This window comes from Callorhinchus milii, unplaced genomic scaffold (assembly GCF_018977255.1).
Source record: "Callorhinchus milii isolate IMCB2004 unplaced genomic scaffold, IMCB_Cmil_1.0 Scaffold4, whole genome shotgun sequence".
In the NCBI taxonomy this organism is placed as follows: Eukaryota; Metazoa; Chordata; class Chondrichthyes; order Chimaeriformes; family Callorhinchidae; genus Callorhinchus; species Callorhinchus milii.
Genome location: NW_024704745.1, coordinates 48,191,162 through 48,211,280, shown reverse-complemented (window position 1 = coordinate 48,211,280; position 20,119 = coordinate 48,191,162). Strand labels below are relative to the sequence as shown.

The 20,119-nt window shown below is 42.9% G+C and overlaps 1 protein-coding gene across 1 annotated transcript in view; it reads right to left on the bottom strand.

Annotated features, from left to right (window-relative positions):
• Positions 1-20,119, bottom strand: part of dock9b (dedicator of cytokinesis 9b) — a 148,008-nt gene that overhangs the window by 95,288 nt on the left and 32,601 nt on the right. Inside the window, exons 3-6 of the mRNA XM_042334262.1 lie at positions 16,742-16,831; positions 6,992-7,074; positions 4,871-4,940; positions 36-131 (exon numbers count right to left, since the gene is read on the bottom strand). Of these exons, the coding sequence (XP_042190196.1) occupies positions 36-131; positions 4,871-4,940; positions 6,992-7,074; positions 16,742-16,831 (339 nt within the window). The remainder of the gene's footprint in view (positions 1-35; positions 132-4,870; positions 4,941-6,991; positions 7,075-16,741; positions 16,832-20,119) is intronic.

Below are 20,119 nucleotides of genomic sequence, written 5' to 3'. Positions count from 1 at the left end.
GCATGTTATCAAGCTGACATCATTAAACCACTTACCCTCATGGTCACACTTATAGCACTGTTCATATTGCCCTTATACAGCCATCCTTGTTTTGAAACGCCACCCTTCTGTGATCCGAGAGAAGCTGTATCCTATGAAAAAAATCTTTACATTAATACTCGACACAGAATCCTTTCAAAACTCATTTACTCTACAGGTGATAAAGTTCCCATAGAGACTTCAAAAAGGTGTACAGTCAGTGTAAATCAATGGACTTGACCTTTCCCGTCCTCCAATCTTCTACCTCTACTGAGAACAGCATTTGATGCTGGGTTAAAGTTGCTCAGATACAGCAGCTCTCCACCTCACCATATAGCGAGGAATAGAAACCAAAATCAGTTTTACTCCCATCCTTTTCTGACTGAAAGAATTTACAGAAAATTGTTTCAAAATTATACTGCATTTAAGATCATGGCAAATTCTGGATGTTTTAAATGCAACATTATAAAGTAAGTCTTAACTTAGATAGAATTTCTACCCATGAATTTGCTCCTGAACAATTCTATCTCCAAAACCTTTTAGTAAACTTAATATGCAATATTGGTGAGAAGATTTCAGTATATAATATTCAAAAACTATACAAAACATAAACAAGATATAATCCAACCACGAAAGCAGCTACTTACATAGCTTGTGAAGCACAGTACAACTTACATAAGTCGTATCAGTCAGTACAATAACATGTAATATGACTTAAGCAAAGTCTAAGTTGCAGGCAAACTGTACAAGTCATATAAAATCCAATTTAATGAATAACCTACCTTACTGTACATGCACAATTCAATACAGCCGGTAAGTGCGAATGTAGTAGTTCGTCACTGCGGCCAGTAAGTCTGCATGGCGTGACGGGTCAAGACCACGTTTCCTGCGATTCAAAGCGTCTTGACCCATTGCTGCATGCGCACTTACCAGCAAGCATTGGAATCTCATTAAATCGCAGGAAATAAAGTTCTTCTGCACATGTGTTGATGGATCAAGACTATATTTCCTGCAATACAATGCAGCCATCCGGTAAGTGTGTGTGGTCGACGGCTCAGGACGTCATTTCCCACGATTCAATGCAGCTGGTAAGTGCAGGAGTAATGGAGGATAGGGGAGCAGTGTTACAAGTTAAGAGATGATAAATATGACTAGTGCAAAGAAATCTAAGTGGTTTTGACAGGAAACTAAATGGGACATGGGTGGACGTATGACGTAGCCGATTATACGATTCACAAAGATAAAACGTATGCGAGTTTTACTCTACTTGAACTCCAGTAGATTTTTTCCGCTCCTTTCTTCACAACTTTTAACCTTAGTTATCCCAACCTGGGGGAAACTATGCCAGAACCATTTAAAAACACTAGTAATTAAAGGAAGCTCCATGACGTCTGAACTATCAGAACATTATGGCTAGAAACATCCATCATTGCAGCAGTTAAGATTCTAATCATAACTATATTCACTTTAGGTTTGTGTTCTCAAAGTTGTAGACAGGATACATTTAAAGCAAAACAATAGAAGGAGAAAAAGATCTTGCCAACATCATGCTGTGTAGGGGTTCCCCTTTACTACCCAATTAAACGTTCATCAATCTCAGACACGCAGTTAGTAACAGGAAAATGTAGTCATTTCCCCCTACCCATTATCATCTGCATCAAACGCATAGTGAAACTGCACAGTCTGCAAGCTCACTTCTATCATTCATACGCATCTATGCACATCACAGACTATGAGGTATCTCCCATGATACAAACCGTATTGTGGAAAAACACTATGACGTGGAGAAAAGGGCAAGAACAACAAAGCTGAAAAAGCACAGAAATTTCAGTTTACACAGTGCAACACAAATAATAAAACAAAGAGAACTTTCAACTCTAAGGGGTATGGTTAGCTGGATGGTTTGGAGCCACATTACTCAATCTGTTATTCCACAAGTATCAGTATAGTTTTTAGGTTGGGAAAGTTTTGTCAATATGAAAAAGACTTATTTCTGTAAGACAGTGCTGACAATGGACTTTTGCTTCATATGTTCGTACTATTCAACGAGGTTCCTTAAACTAAAAAAGGGAAGTTCTTGTGAAAGATGGGTGAGAGTATAGTTTACCACTTTATCTCCACTCCTGGGAAAGGGAGCTTAGCGGTGATGAGAAAAGGGATAAACTCATGTTATTTTCCCTAGAGCTGAGGAGGTTAAGGAGCAATCTGATTGAGGTGTTTAAAGTAATGTCGAGAATTGACAGCTGGACAGGGAATGACTTCACTCTGGTAGAAGAATACAGAACAAGGAAACAATTTTAAAACTTTAGAACCAAGATTAAAAGATATTTCTTCACACAGAGGATTATAATACCTTGTATTTCATATTGTGCTTTATCACCTCCTCCAAACATATCAAAGTGCATCAGTATTCCTGCAAAGTGTTGTTACTGTGTAATTGTAGGTTGTGAGAATATAGAGCGCATTGCCCCAGAAGGCTTATAGGAGCAGCATTCATTGAGATGTTTAAAAAGAGACAGGTAGTGTAATAAGAATATTAAAGGATATAGAAAAAAGGCAGGGAAGTGGGATTAAAGGATCAGCCATGATCTAACAAACTGGTCTATTCCTGTGTTCCATTCACAAATCAAACTGCTTGGAATGATTGAACTATTGCTGTTTAAGGGTATTGAGAAAGAACACCCAATGAGACATTCAAATGGTGCACCAGGATCAAGATAAGAGTGCACAGGAGCTTTTCAATATCAAATTGGAAGGCTTCTGGGCTATACATTTCCAACATGTAGGCTTTATTTAGCATCCTTTGCCTTCAAATCTCTTGTATTTCCGCCATGGAGAGAGACTGGAGCTCTTTCGTAGCCCAGAGGCACAAGAGAACAAATTGGGGGTGACGCATCCCCCAGAGGTTCTCCTTGTGAGGTAATGGCCATCATCCACTTATGGCTAAGACCAGTAACTCCTTGTGGTGAGGAGTTATGGACATTGACCTTCATGCTAGCACAATAGAAGGCTGGAACCAGGAAGAGGGTCTGAGGACACAGATCTGTCTAGGACACTGGATACATTTAGAAAACAGCTCAAATCTGCGATGGGAAGATGGTAGGGTGCACAATATGGAAGGATGAGATCTCATGGGCCAGAGAGCCTTCTTCATCCAAACCAATGACTTGACTCATTACAGCTCCCACCACATACTGCACCACAATGCACTCTACTTCCCCAGCCCGCCCCCCCATCACCAGCATAATGTTTATCGTCGGTTTTACTTCCTCAGTGAGATAAAAACAGTGGGAAAAGGATTTACGCACAAATTCAAGTAGACAGATTGTAACTCACTTTCCATTAGGTCAGGGGTATATGAATTACAAGATGTATTCCAAAGAATAAACTCAAAATAATAAACACACAGTTTTGTGCACACAACCCAAATTTAGCAATGGGCTCAGAAAGTTGGGGAATGATTGCTAGTGCACCAGTGGTGTCTGTGGGTTGAGGCACACGTGAGGAAAATAGCTCACATGTGCCAAGCTGTTCATGGCCCAGGAGAACTTGACACTGTCAACAGGTGAGAAGTCACCAAAAAAAGTTCTGTTTACACCTGAGTGTCCAAAGTTTATAAAAAGATGTCTTCTTCAGAATTTAAAATGTTTAGATTCTACACATTCCAACAGTGTTTTCAACACTTGAAAAGCTGGCGTTAAGGTCAGCCAGGATGCTTGGTGCTGGGTTTACACTCCAGGCTGGGTGACACTCAATGCAAAGGACGCAAAATCTAGTTCTAGCCACCAGACACTACTTTCTTGACAGCCTGGCTCAATTGCCTTTGACCACCCTCCTACCCTCCCTGATCCCAACCCCCTCCCCCACTGCTTGGGACCAAATTCCTAACAGTTCGGTGGCTTGGGATGTCCTCCTGATGTGAAAGGCACTATACAAATGTAATTTTGTGTTGTATTGTTATTGGAACCATTCTTGTCTCTCATTTCATAGGTTGTGGTTACAAGCTCCTTGTCAGGACTTTGAGAAAGGCTGACACTGAGGTGCGTACTGGAGAAGTGCTGTGGTGAACAGTTGCCCAATATCAGGTGGAATTCTTGCCCAGCTGGCAGAAAAACATCAATATTACACACAACTTTCTCATATGAAAACTCCGATGGCGTCTTTTCACATCATGTCAACATGAGTATAAAACAACCGTGTCTTAGTTTCCTTGTAGAAATAAAACTCAGAAAACATTGGGGTTTTCAAAAGAGAAGGCTGGGGCTGCATAAACAGCGACACAAACCCAGCATCAGATCCTATTGACTTCTGCCTGCTAGTATATGTAACAAGTGTTCCTTGTTATACTTCACAATAGTTTCATTGTTTCAGATGATGTTCTATGTAAACTGCATCTTGAAATCCAGATTCCAAATTAATGCCCTATTTTAAAAACGCATTCAAAATTGCAAATTAAAATACTGTACTCTATTGCTAAAAATTCAAGTGTTAGATCAGAATGGAAGTTTGAACCTGGTTAAAACATCTGAAGGCAATGCATTTCGCTCACAAAATACACAGTCAATTCACTTTACAATATATTCTGTGAAGCACTTTGAGACGTCTTGAAGACGTGATAAGGCGCTATATCAAATGCAAGGATTATTATTATTATTTATTATTATTTCAATTGAGCAGGCTAAAAGATCCTGCATATCATAAACAGCTATATACTGGTAATGACACAGAACAAACACATGCACTCACTGATGCAAATTGGAGGTAAATGTAAAAGTTCAGGGAAGACATAATGGGGTTCAGACCTTCCAGTCTAAACAAGGCAAGAGATTATCACAAGGGAACCAGAAGTTACCTCATCTTTATCTACATCTTCATCAACTTCAAAGACGTGGACTGGAAGCTTATCTGGTCTGACCACTTTACTGTGAAAAGAAAAATATGTATCTTAAAATATTGAATTAGTTTCATGAAGACATGAACAATAACATCAAAAAACAAACCTCCCTGATAATTGGCAAAGTTAGATCTGACAAGATTTTTTCTTCTATTTTAGCCGTGTGCAGTCCATAAAGTCCAGCTTGGATAGTCCATTTTGGCAAGAAAGCTCACAAGATATTACAACTCAACCGGAGAGGATTAGTTTTACAGGGAGTGTCAGTGTGCTGCATACTGCACTATTTAAAACCACCTGCAATAAATCAGCAAACATAACAGATTTTAAAAAAACTATTAGCTTAAGGTAAGCTTTGTGGCCTTCAGTTTTATTACATACTAAGACGCATTCTCTTCAGGCAACAGAGAACTCCATTAAAGTAAAAAAATCACTTTCCAGCAAATCAGTTTGCCAAATACACTGGCACTGCATTGCTGAGTTTGAGTAAATCAGGTCGGATAACTTAAGGGGCCACCTGTGAGACAAATGGCTGCTTAGGACTGAAACCCCCCTGCTAATGGGCAATCATACCACCTTCCTGGAGACTAACGCATTCCAAGTTATGATTCAGCTGGTTTTGCAAAAAAGGACATTATTCCAGGCTACGCACAGTCCACAGAACAGTGTGTGCAGACTTGCTCTGAAACTTCTTCCGGGATTTCTGAACAATGTGGAAGTCTCGCTGTACTTAGAATCAAAGGATCCATTATGGAATGTAGATTGACACACAGACAGACACACATTTCGTCTTTATTAGTATATAGATTATTATTATATAAATTATATACATATGGGCATGTGGGGGGGGGGGTTAAACTCCAGAGGGGGAGGGGCTAACCACAGCCCCGGGTGAAGCCCCAACTCGAGCTTCAGGCTTCACCCTCCATGAAGCCAACAGTCACTCGCCACCAGCCCGACTCCAACATGGCGCTGCTCAGCCTGGAGCTGTCAGGAGTGGCAGGAAAAGCAGCCGAACGGCTGCCGTCAACACCACTTGAGGCAATTTCCATGTCAGCACGGCCAGGCTTCGCCCGAGTGCGTGCTGCGTCTCTGTGATGCACGATGTGGCAGACAATTGCGCACAGCAGTGTCCCACAAATAATCCTGGATTGAGTGAATACATTTTTTTTTGCAAGGAATTATTACGCCGGGAAAAGCGATCCACCAATCGACTAACAACCAGGTTCCTATTTACTGCTAGGTAAACAGAGGCATGTGGAGCAAGGAAACGTGCCCAACGTTTCACCCTGCTGGGAATCGAACCCAGGTCTCTCACTTGCGAGACAAACGCTCTTACCACTGAGCTATAGCACTCCACCAAAACACCACAAAACACAGTATACTTAATAGTATATCCTGTGAAGCACTTTGAAAGGTGTCGTACCAAATCTAAGGATTATTATCTCAGTACAGATTGGAAATGAACACTGGGAGCTTCCAGGTCTGTAAGGTGAGCTACTCAATGGATAAACTGGCTAATCCATTGAGAGAGGACTCTAGAAAGAAGCAGGTTTTGTTCGGGATTTAGTTTTTTTGATCTTTTATCAATGTCTGTGCTAATCAAATAACCTGTAAGCTCTCGAACAAAGACTTTCTACCTTGCAAGCAGTCCTTGTTGCGCCCGGTGCGCTCAAAGACGCTACTCTGAGTGAAGTCGTTCTTGTTGTTGGTATGTACAATCTGCATACAGAGCACAATGTGCTTGACGTGTGCGCATATGTGAGATTTCAGTAAGTCACCAGAAAAACAGAAGGAAAACTGATTGGGAATGACTGCCTACATTTGTTTGGGAACCAAATTGCCATACAGATTTGAATTGGCGATAGTCACAGTAACTCTACTTATATTAATTCAGTTCCACTAAAATAATTCCCACGAGCAACATCATAAACAAAAAAATTCAAGGCAATTAATACTATACATGTAAAAGATATTAAATTATAACAACCACACACATGTTAAAACAAGCACTGATGGTGAACATTTGGTGCTAGTTTGCCAGTAGAGACAATGCATTTAAAGAGAAAATCATTTACTCACTTTGGCAGCTGTCTAAAATCTCCAGAATAATCTTCATATTTATACTGAACAACATGCCAGTCAAGGTTGTAGGTCTTGATGCACTGTGAAGAAGATTAAAGTAAAACATAAGAATATGGTCAGTTCCAAATCTTGAACAGCAGTTGTACTATAACAATAATCCTTATATTTTATATGGTGCCTTTTTATATCTTTGAGGTGTCTCAAAGCGCTTCATAGCATATACTGTAAAGTGAAACTGACTTTTGTACATTTTGTAGGCGAAATGTGGCAGCCAATTCGCATAGTAGTGACTCATAAACAGTCGTGGATTGAGTGACCAAATTATTATTATTATTATAATAATCCTTGCATTTGATATAGCGCCTTATCATGTCTTCAAGAAGTCTCAAAGCGCTTCACAGAATATACTGTACGTGAAGTGTTTAATATTATTAAAATATCAGCTTGGTTGCATCCTCTTTCCCTACGTCCCCTCCCTCAACCCCCAGACCGTCTACACAATCCCTCCTTCCACCATGGCACCTCCACTCCCCCCGCACTGAACTCCTTTGCCCCGATTCTTCCCCCCTCCCTCTCAACCGTTATATCCCAGATGAAGCCCACCACCTGCTGCCTCAACCACCCCAGTTGCTGCTCACCCAACTCCCCCTCCACTCCTGGCCGACACAGTCAACCAGCAGCTCTCCTACAGTTCTGTTCCTCCGCCCTTTAAAACTGCTGTCATCACTCCTCTCCTCAAAAAAAAGCACCCTTGACCGCCTCCAACTTCACAAATTAGCGCCCCATTTCCAACCTGCCCTTCCTTGGCAAAACTCTGGACCCATGTTGTCGCTAACCAGCTTTGCTCACACCTCTCCCTCCACTCGCTCCTCAAGCCCCTCCAGTCTGGTTTTCACTCCACCATATACATGATCCAAAAAGTCCGCCGCCCACATGCTCACCTGTACTAAACTCCATACCACCATCACACCAGCTCCAGCCCACATCCGCGCCATGACCCGCACTGCCTACCACCACCTCCGCAGCATTGCCAGATTCCGCCACTGCCTCACCCCTCAGGCTGCCGAAACCCTCACCCACGCATTTGTCTCTTCAAGGCTCGATTACGGGAACTCCCTCCTCATCAGCCTTCCCAACTCTTCCTTCATAAGCTGCAGATCATCCAAAACTGCAGCTCGTGCACTCTCACGCACCAGGCTCCGTGACCCCATCACTCCCACCCTCGCCCGATTCCACTGGCTCCCCATCCCCCAGAGGATCGAGTTCAAGATCCTTGTCCTCACCTTTAAGGCCATCCATGGCCTTGCCCCCTCCTACCTGTCTGACCTGCTGACTCCCTACCAACCTGCCCTCTCCCTCCGTTCATCAGCTCCACTCCAGCTCCAGCCTGCTCCATGTTTCCGCTCAACTCGCCCTACCATTGGTGGCCGGGTTTTCAGCCTCTCTGCCCCCACACTCTGGAACTCCATCCCACGGTTCCTTCGCCTCGCTTCCTCCCTCGCATCCTTCAAGGTCGGTCTCAAGACCCTTCTCTTCGACCGTGCCTTTGGTCTCCCTCCCACCTCTCTGCCTTCCCTCACCCCTACACCACCCCTCCCCCATGCTTGGGCCCCGACAACTGACTGTTCAACGCTTTGGGATGTCCTCCCAATGTGAAAGGCGCTCTATAAATGTAATTTTTTGTTGTTGTTGTAGCCAGGCTCCATATCGACAAACGAATCGAGTTCAAGATCCTCACACTCGTTTTCAAATCCCTTCATGGCCTGGCAACTCACTACCTCTCTGACCTGCTCACCCCCCAACCCACAAGCCGCTGCCTCCGTTCGACTGCCTCCAGCCTTCCACATGTCACTCGTGCCCTCCATTCCACCATTTTCAGCCCCTACGTCCAAAAATTCAAGAACACTCTTCTTCTTGCCCCTTCCTTCCCCATCTTCAGGTCGCACCTGAAGACCTTCCTCTTCGATCGTGCCTACGGTCATCTACCCCAGACTTGGGGTCATGCTCCACCACTGTCAAGCGTTCTGGAACGCTACCCTGCGTGAGGAGCACTATATAAATGCAAGTCATTGCGATTTATAATATATGCTGTGCAGCGCTTGTGAGATATTTCGATGACGTTCTAAGGTGCTACATCAAATGCAAGAATTATTATTATCAGGTTTGAACCAATTTAAAATAGCAAAATAAATTAGAAAGCTTTTGTTGAATTAATTTCTACTGAAAAATGGGACTCTTTGTATATGTAGACTACAGATATGATATATTAATTAAAGTAAAAATAATCTTTGAATTGATAAAGCTCCTTATCACGTCACCGACACGTCTCAAAGTGCTTCAAATTATATAACAACAACAAGATTCCATTTATAGAGCGCCTTTCACATCGGGAGGATGTCCCAAGGTGCTGTACAGTTCAGGACCCGAGCAGGGGGGAAATGGTCAGGGTGAGGGGAGGGAAGGGAGGGAGCGAGGAGGGGGTAGAGAGTCGAGAGGGGAGCTGAAGGCACGGTCGAAGAGAAAGGTCTTGAGACTGACCTTGAAGGAGGAAAGGGAGGAGGCGGCGAAGGCACTGGGGATAGAGTTCCAGAGCCTGGGGGCTGAGAGGCTGAAGGCCCGGCCACCGATGGTAGGGCGGTTGGGGCGGGGGATGTGGAGCAGACCGGAGCCAGAGGAACGGAGGGTACGGGCAAGTAGATAGGGGAATAGTAGGTCGGAGAGGTAGGAGGGAGCAAGGCCTTGAATGACCTTGTAGGTGAGGATGAAGATCTTGAATTCTGTGAAGTGGACTGTATTTTGTGGGCGAAACACAGCAGTCAATTTTGCGTACAGCAATTTCGCACAACTTGCCATGGAGTGAGAGAATTATTAAATTCTAATTAAAGGAGACAAAGTGTGGGTGAAAAACTTATTCCATTCTTTTTAAGAAAAAATTAGCTTTGGTTGCAGTACAGTCTAGGTGAAACCCGAATGGTGTAAGATTTACTCCCCGAGTTTGTCCCATGCAACTGGTTTTAGCTTGCCATTATTCCCCTGAAATTAAAGTTACATAAGAATCTGCGTCAACTCAATATAAAAATACATCTCATTAGTGGAGTGTACTTGGTTCAATTCAGACTGTGATTGCCTACAAAATACAGATATTCCATTTTACAGTGTACTTGTGAAATGCTTTGAGATGTCCTCCCGACGTGAAAGGTGTAACATGAAAATTAAGAATTATTACTATTATTGATGATCGTTAAATTTATTTGCAAAATCTATGATTGTTTAGAACAATGAAGTGTAAATCCAAGGTTCAGTCCTGAAATTGTAATCAATTGCTGTGTATTGAAGAATTATTCCATAAATTCCTCCCCTCCTCTTCCACACACACATTCATACACCTAGAAAAAGTAATGCTGTGAAAACAATGATCTCAAGAACCAAACCGGATCAATCAGAAAGCAACCTTAGCATATACAAACGTAATAAGATACACGATCACAAGCTTGGTTGTTCCATTTGATCTCAGCCTTCCATAATAAACCACCTTACTATTTTCTCAAAGCATGAAGCCATTTTTTAAATGAGTCCAGTGTTCCGACCTCAACCAACATTCCTGGTAATATGTCCCATTGTTACTCAATTCTGGGTAAAGAAATCGATCCTGGTGACTGTCCTGAAATTGTCCTTTGCAACATTAAACCTTTGTCCATCTAGCTTTTGGGGCATGATACAGGAAGTGTCAGAATAGTCACCAGAGATATTTGGCTGGTCACAGCTTAGCATTGGTTGCAGAGTTCTTCATTTAATATTGGGTCTTCCCATCATTGTGAATTCAGCAAGCGATGACTGGGCTAGAGCACACACACACACACGCACACACACAGTGAGGGGACTGGGCTGGAGCACACACACAGTGAGGGGACTGGGCTGGAGCACACACACAGTGTGTAGGGGCGGGAGGTTAGGTTCCGGGATTGGGACATGAGGAGAGGAGAATGGAACAGTGTGGCCGCAAGGCACCGCCACAGAGTGGGACTGGCCACAGCCCCTCCCCCATCGACTTCTTGTCTCTCCTGAAATCTTCATCTGCCTCCAGACATCACCCTCTCAATAGCCCCCATCATAACTCCCAGCAGCTCCCCACGCTGTGACCTCCCGCTGTGGAATGGAGGGCGCGAGCGACATGTGGAAGGCTGGAGCCAGTCGAACGGAGGCAGCGGCTTGTGGGTTGGGGAGTGAGCAGGTCGGGGAGGTAGTGAGTTGCCAGGCCATGAAGGGATTTGAAAACGAGTGTGAGGATCTTGAACTCGATTCGTTTGGCGATATGGAGCCTGGCTACAACAACAACAAAAAATTACATTTATAGAGCGCCTTTCACATTGGGAGGACGTCCCAAAGCGCTGAACAGTCAGCTGTCGGGGCCCGAGCATGGGGGAGGGGTGGTATAGGGGTGAGGGAAGGCAGAGAGGTGGGAGGGAGATCAAAGGCACGAAGAGAAGGGTCTTGAGACCGGCCTTGAAGGAGGCAAGGGAGGAAGCGAGGCAAAGGGATCGTAGAATGGAATTCCAGAGTGCGGGGGTAGAGAGGCTGAAAGCCCGGCCACCGATGGTAGAGCGGTTTGGGCGGGAGACATGGAGCAGGCCGGAGCACGATGAATGGAGGGAGCGGGCCGGGTGGTAGAGAATCAGCAGGTCAGAGAGGTATGAGGGGGCAAGGCCATGGATGGCCTTAAAGGTGAGGACAAGGATCTTGAACTCGATCCTCTAGGGGATGGGGAGCCAGTGGAGTCGGGCGAGGGTGGGAGTGATGGGGTCACGGAGCCTGGTGCGTGAGAGTGCACGAGCTGCAGAGTTTTGGATGATCTGCAGCTTGTGAAGGGAAGAGTTTGGAAGGCCGATGAGGAGGGAGTTCCTGTAATCGAGCCTTGAGATGACAAATGCGTAGGTGAGGTATTCGGCAGCCTGAGGGGTGAGGCAGTGGCAGAGTCTGGCAATGTTGTGGAGGTGGTGGTACGCAGTGTCGGTCATGGCACGGATGTGGGGGAGAAAGGACAGTTCAGGGTCAAACAAGACACTCAGGTTCCTGACTGTCTTAGTGAGTCAGCATGCATGACATGCAAGAGAATAAATGCAGAAACTTTACTCAATTTTCTCAAAAGAACGACAAACAGATTACTATAACTGGTGATAGCGTGCATCTATTTACTTAATTGTACCTTTCCTAACCAATGGCATTCAACACTTTTTGCAGCTGCTGTTGAGTATCAGCCTTCAGGAAGCGATTGTGAACTAGTTTAACAAAACATCATCTTGTATTACTACTCGCTTATCCCTAACCTCATTGAAACTGAAGTTTCAAGCAACCATTATCGATCCAGGACAAACAGAGAGCTTGATCACTCTTGCTTTTGTTCTGTAGCGTGGCTGTTCAATGCAATACAAAAGTAAGTGAACTGAAGAGAGTAAGATCGCTGATAAGTGAAATCATAGAACAGCTAAAATGAGGAAAATATACAATAGATCTCAAAATCCTCAGTGCCAAACAATTGTCTGCTTATCTATATGTATTAATTTGATTAAAAATTCAATTTAATTAACCTTTCCTTCTATGTCATTTGTTGTTTGTAATATTCTAGACACAGTGCAAAGCTTTGTGTGAGATTCAGCTTTGAACTATGATGCTGGCGATTAGTTCACAGGAAAGGTAAATGTACCACAAAAAGTACTGGGCAAAGAAAAGTTAAAGCAAACATGGCAAATGTCAATACAATGCCCTGTAAGCAGTCAGCTTTTCCAGTCATTCTCACACACATTGTTAACTTGCATTTATATAGTGCCTTTCACATAGATTAATATCCCGAACCCTTCTCTTCACATGTTTGTTTGTTTACGGTCAAACCTCACTGGTTTTTCTTTTTAAAATCTGTTGTTTTCTTTACTAGTGTAAAGCGTTAAACTTTGTTTTTTTCATTTAGAAAGGCTATTAATTCAAACTAAAATAAATAGTAATTTTCACCTTTTGGTTCAATAAATAATCTGAAATGGCTTACTGAAAGACAACTGTGCACTTGATAGACTGGGAGTAACAATAAGTCACACAGACAAGTGTTAAGATTTGATCCCAGTATGTGCTGAGAATGTTCACTCAAAAACAGTTGACATTCTACAATTGGCCTCTGTGCCCTGGATTAGTGCATTTGTATGTCTGTGTGCCACATTTGATCCCACAAGCCTATACTACGCATGCGTAATGTGGCCCATGGGCTGCAAGTTGGCCATTCCCGATGCAGAGGGAGAGGAAATCAGCCAGAATACCCATTCCCGATAGCTATTCAATGACCTCTTCTGGAACAGGACAAGCTAGTAAGAAATATAGTTAGATATTGTAATTTGTTCCTCCTCTCCTTCAAAGTTCCTCCTTGTGGAGTCCTTTAGCTCAATGGTTAGAGCACTTGCCTCACATGTGAGAGACCTGGGTTTAATTACCAGCAGAAGGAAACATTGGGCAAGTTTCCTAAGTCCACACGCCTCTGCTTACCTAGCAGTAACTAGGAACCCGGTTGTTAGTCGATTGGCGGATCGCTTTTCCGGGGGTAACAATTCCTTAAAAAAAATTGTTCACGCAACAACAACTTGCAGTTATATAGAGTCCTCCACGCAGGGTTGCATCTCAGAATGCTTAACAGTGATGGAGCCTGACTCCGAGCCAGGAGGTAGGGATGGGGGTAACCGTAAACACAGTCAAAAAGGAAGGTTTTAAAGGCAGGACTTGAAAAGGGGGAGAGAGGCGGCAAGGTGGTGGGATTCAGGGAGCGTGTTCCAAAGTTTTCGGGTCTAGTGGTTGAAAGCACAACCAATGATGGGGTGAAAGGGGCAAGGGACGAGCAGGAGGCTGGTGCCAGTTGAGCAAATGTCCCAGGTGGTGGATTGGGGAATGAGAAGGTCGGAGAGGTAGGGAGGTGCCAGGGAGTGAAGCGATTTGAACACGAGAGTGAGGACCTTGACTTATCAATCCGTTTGGTGATAGGGAGCCAGTGGAGCATGGCCAGAACTGGTGAGATGTGGATACGGAGTTTGGTCTGGGCAAGTATGTGGGCAGAAGAGTTCTGAATGCGCTGGATTTTTTAAATAGTGGAGCTGGGGAGACCGGTGAGGCGTTCGTTTTGAGTAATCCAGGCGAGTGGTGACAAACGTGTGCACGAGGGTTTCGGCTGCATTGGGGTAAGGTACGGTCGGAGGCGGGCAACGTGGCGGAGGTGGAGGAAGGTGGTCCTGGTCAGGGACCGGATGTGGGGGAGGAAGGACAGCTGGGGGTCGAACCGGACGCCTAGATTGTGCTCTGATTCAGTGAGTTTGAGGGAGAGCCCAGGGAGATTGAGGAGTTTAGATCCGCAGGAGTGAAGACCCTGACGGGAGCCAGAGTGTGGCTCCGGGGGTAATAATTCCTTCAAAAAANTATTGGTCACTCAATCCACAACTGTTTGTGGGACACTGTTGTGCGCAATTGGCTGCCGCGTTTCGCCCACAAAATATACAGTCAATTCACTTGACAGTATATTCTGTGAAGCGCTTTGAGATGTCTCGAAAACGTGATAAGGCGCTATATCAAATACAAAGATTATTATTATAAAGTTAAAGATGAAGTATACGATGAAGCTACTTTCTATAACAACTTGCATTTATATAGCGCTCTTCATTTATAGTGCGGGGTAATATCTCATAGTGCTTTTTGTTATTATCACCACAAATACATAATTTCTCTGAGTTTGAATCTGGTGTGAAATTACTCAGAAAAATCAATATCTGGCATCCTGGGTGTGACTATTCCTGTGTAGAGCAAGTCACACACCCAGAGCATTGTCTCACATCAGAAAGAAACATGGTAAAAAGAGGGAAACTACATCCAACACAGAGGGCACACGAGCAAGCTGTCTGAGCTTTAAACAGTTGTCTGTTCTGTTGCAACCGATCTCAGTCATTGACTTTCCCCAGTACAATGAAGACAAATTACTTGCATTTCCTGATAAATATGGGTCACTGCAATCACATACATTGCCACTCTTACTGAATAGCCTGAATTACCAGAAAGCATTCAAAACTCTTTTTACTAACCTTGAAGTGGTGACATTAATGTGTTTGAAGGTCACAATGAATCCTGGGATTTCATGTTAGAAATGGGAATGAAGTACCTAACCTAACCAGCGTCATACAACACTTTTTGCAGCTGCTGTTGAATATTTGCCTTTAGGAAGTGACTGTGAACTTACTGTTAACAAAGCAAGTTGGCATGGTATATAGGTATATTTAGGATCACATAGGTCCTGGTCTCAATGTCACTGTCTGGTCAGCCAATATCTGAGTTTGCCAATCTCAAATAAGCTGTTGGTAGGAATGTCATAATTAGCCTCAAGTATCCCTGGATATTTTTGCTCACAAAAAAAATCACAAGTGACTGTAATTATAGAAGAGCTTTGAAACACCGTGACATGATAGGTGCTGTAAAAATATCAATTATTTCGTCCAGCTTTACCTACTTTGAGATTCAACTCTGTGCAACTCTCTCCAGTCAGTAAAGCTCCACTCACTGAGCTTGGAATGCTGGTAACATTTTTGATAATCAGAAAATCTCAAAATCAAAAGGGCCAGGTTACTTGTAATCGGGTGCGGTTTCATTGTTACATGTGAAGCTAAGTCTTCGAGACCATCTCACATTGGAGCTGAATTCTGAACTCACTAATTTGGTTGTTATAATACTATCATTTGAATGCAAAGTCAAAAGCATGCATTAAGTACTTGTACAAATGCCCTTTTAAAGCTAAATGTGGATTGACCAGTAAAGCTGTTAGACACTACTGAATGTACTGTTTTGTAGAGTAGATGGCTCTCAACTCTCTCAACTGGAATAGTTCATATAATCATTGCAGATTATTCTGTCAATACTACCATCAGACCTATAATCGTTTAATCATGATCTGCATTGTACTCTTATTTATTGGATCTATCCTTATCTGAAAGGATAGATAATTCTAAGCTCTCTTCCTGTCTGTTGTCTGCAAACTAACTGATTTATATCAATGTTGAAAAGTACTAATTTATTCGGCCACAAAATACACAGTTAAGCCACTTTACAGTATATCCTGTTAAGCACTTTGAGATGTCTCAAGGACGTGATAAGGCACTATATCAAATGTAAGGATTATTATTAGATTCAGTATGTAAACTTAGCAACCATACCAGTAAATGCAAACTCGATTGTTCAACTCCAATGCCTCAAAGGAAAATAATGGTCCATTATACATCTCTCAAAAAACCACTGTTGTATCAATAGCTGTAGCTGCAGTTGACTGCATTTTGACCATTCAAGGTCTTCCATTATGAACACCTTGAGTACATCCAGCAGTCCCCCAACATACTCTGAGACTCCAGAGCCTTAGCTCTTGCTAACGTGCTCCTAATTCTCTGTGGAATTAGGTAAGCAGGGTGGCCTTCTTCCAGGGAGTGTGCGCATTTCATTTCAGACACAGGAAAATAGCCATGTGTAAATGGCCTACATATTGAATTCTCAATCTGTTTTGGATACTTTTAGGCATAGTGATGGGTTTCCTCATGGGTCAAGTAACCAAGCTACCAAAAAAAGGATGTGGTTTTCAAACAGCTATTTAAAATAAAATCTACAGACCAAAACATTTCCAACAAAATGCAGAAAGTTTCCTGGCTTAAATTGTATTCATTTCCCCACAGCAGTGCTTTAAAGACTCACCTCAGTAACCAACAAGCTGTGAGCCTCTTTTTTTGCATTTTCAGGCACTGTTGAACCGATCGTTCTTCCCTTGCGCTTCAGTATGGCAGTCTAATAAAACATGAAAACATTTACACGATTTAGGCAAAGTTATCAACAAATCCTAGCCATTCAGGATTTTACTTTAAATAGTTACTAAAAATATTCTCAGACTGTATACACAAAATTGGTCATTTGTCAAATAGTTTTTGTTTTTTGGTACCTTTGGTGGAAACAGAAACTGAGCATTTGCATTCCTGAAACATTCAGTAATAAGCTGCAAAGTTCCATAATCACGTAGTCTAAGCCGACACTCCAATGAATGCTGGGTGTGGAGTATGGTCAAAGACGTTGTCCTTCAGATGAGACGTTAAACCGAGAGCCCCTCTGCCTATTCAGGTGGATGTTAAAGCTCCCATGGCACTATTCGAAAAGAGAAGGAAGTTCTTCCTGGTGCCCTGGCCAACAATCCCCCAAATAAAATTGGTCATTTATTTCATTGTTGTTTGTGGGACATTGCTGTGTGCAATTGGGCTGCCGCGTTCACCTACAAACACACAGTCACTCCATTTCACAGTAAATCCTATGATGCACTTTTGAGACGTCCTTCCGACGTGGTAAGGTGCTATCCCAAATGCATGGATTATTATATTATTTTTATACTCTATTGCCCAGGACATTAAGTCAAGGACTCTGTGCATATTCATTATCAATTTGCCTACCAGTGCTGCATGTTTGTCACAAAGAAACTCATCACTACTTTCAGTTGTCCTTTAAACCCTGAAAGGAGGAATACTGAACTTCGAAATGAAACTGTTCTTTCTAACAAAAAAGTTGCTCATTTATTTTCACTGATAAGCACTGTATATAAACAGTCAACCAAAAGGAAAACTGCAAGCACCTTTTTTTCTTGGGAAAAAAAATTGCTGACATGAAACTTGTCCACAAACATCCTCTGCAGCTTGCAGAGGCAGGATTTCTGCCAAAAACATAGGAATTGTAAATTGCTTTGTGAGAGTAAGAACTGTATACATTATAAAAAAAACAGATACACGGGGAAATATTTTGAGCAAATAACCTAATTTCAAGTTGAGATGATTTGCATAAGCAGTGTGGTTGAGAACGTCTAAATTACCATGTAACATTTTGTTTTGCTCCCTCGTTCAGAGGGCTCCAGCCTGCTCCGTGTCTCCTGCCCGACTCGCTCTTTCAGCCTCTCTGCCCCCACACTCTGGAACTCCATCCTAAAGTCCCTTCGCATTGCTTCCTCCCTTACCTCCTTCAAGGCCGGTCTCAAGACGCTTCTCTTCGATCATGCTTTCAGTCGCCCTCCCACCTCTCTGCCTTCCCTCACCCTTACCCCACTCCTCTTCCATGCTCGAGTCCTGACTCCTGACTGTCCAGCGCCTTAGGACATCCTCCCGAAGTGAAAGGCGCTCTATAAATGTAATTTTGTTATTCAAGAAAGAAAAGCACCGTAATGTGATCAGCTACATTTCAATACAGTAAAGGTGGCATTTTCACATCCTCCCCACGTGAAAGGCGCTATACAAATGTAATTTGCTGTTGTTGTTTTAAAGTAGTTTCTGTTCATTTTACAATTAAAGTCCTGGTATGCTTCAGATCATATAGTAAAATGGGAATCAATAGAGTGGAAACTCCTCTTTGCCCAATTATTCTCATGAGAAACTGCTGCAGAATGCATGAAAGGTAGTTGTTCCTTTCAGTCAAGCTGACCAAATAATTTAGCTGATTCTTACAGTACTGTTCTCGGCTTCACATTAATTCATGTGCATTAGCTGCTTCCTGTAGTATTGCTCTAAATGTCATGGCTTCATGGGAGTGAGCAGGAATATGCTGTCAGTAGAACGTTTTGTCAATGAACGAACAGATATTAAAAAGAGAACAATACTTAAGTTGGATGGTAACCATTCCACCAAACCTCAAAATGGAAAGCTAAGGATTTACAAGCACCACCTTTGCACCAAGCAGGTTACAGGCTTGAGATCACTCTTGTGGATCCATTATTTTAAAATACATAGGGGGGTTAAAATTTGTGAAGGATTCTTCCTGCTCAGCCCATTAATCTAGGGTGGTTCTAGCTGGACAAATAACAGGAAGCTTGCCAGATAGTGATTTCAATGGCAAACTATGTATGCGGTTTTAACTAATTAAACTCCAGCAGTACTGTAACACACAGTCTGGGGTCCCCAAGCCTTGGCTCTTGCCAATCTGCACCCAATATTCCCCAGAATTAGGTAAGCAAGATGTGTCCCTCCAGGAAGAAGGTCCACATTCCAATCCAGGTGCAGGGAAATTTCCATGTATAAGTAGCATATGTGCATGGAACTCTCAGTTTGGTATGGATACTCTTAAGATTGGCAGTGGGTTTCGGCGAGCATCAGTCACTTCGCTGACCATAGTTGTTAGGTTTATCTCGGGTCAAAGGTAGGTTGTGCTTGGTTGGATTTCATACAGAAAGTTACATGCACTTACTTTGAGAAATAAATTGCAAAAGTTAGTTGATAAAGACATTGTGTTGTGCTGATTGCACCATGTTTTCAGCATACAAGGATGCACAGAATTTCACAAAGTAAATACAAACTGTGTTCAAAGAAATAACAAATTGCATTTGTATAACACTTTTCATGTCGGAAGGACATCCTACTCCAGCAAAATTATTTCTTGATATCACCATTGGCAATTCTCACACTTTGATCTACAGTTTGGACAGACCTCCATTTAAACATTGCTACCTTATACAATCTTCAATAAAGATATTGTTCTAGTCGCACATGCTCAAGTGTGGAAACTGTTATGTAGCAGGAAATCCTCTGCTTCAGAGCTGACAAATGCTCCAAACTGCAACGAAGCAAGTCACTAACTGCTGAATAACTAGACCACAGTGTGCCATGATCTGCAAAACTTGGATCGAGGGAAGACATGGGTTTGTGCTGCACCACAGCTTCTGGAAACTTCAAAGGTGTTGGTTATCCTGACAGTGAATGTAAAAATACTCTACCAGGAAAATGATCTAATTTTCTTTACTTACCATGGAATTACTAGCTGGTCTAGCATAATCCAAACATTCAGGTTTGCTGATCAGCAGTTATGGACTGATGTTGTTTATGCATTTTAAAACAAATTAAAACGTTGAACAGCTTCTTCCCCTGGCTCAGTTGTGAAGTTCTCCCTTGTGTGGTCCATGCTCAATTTGTGGTCTGTGCTGAATTACTCAACTCAACTAAACTCCTTGGGAGGGGAGGTAAGTGGAATCTCCTTGGAGCTGAACTGGCTCCAAGGTGACATATCTGAATGTCAGAATCGAGCCAGCCCCATATTATAGTCTTGATAGTCCGG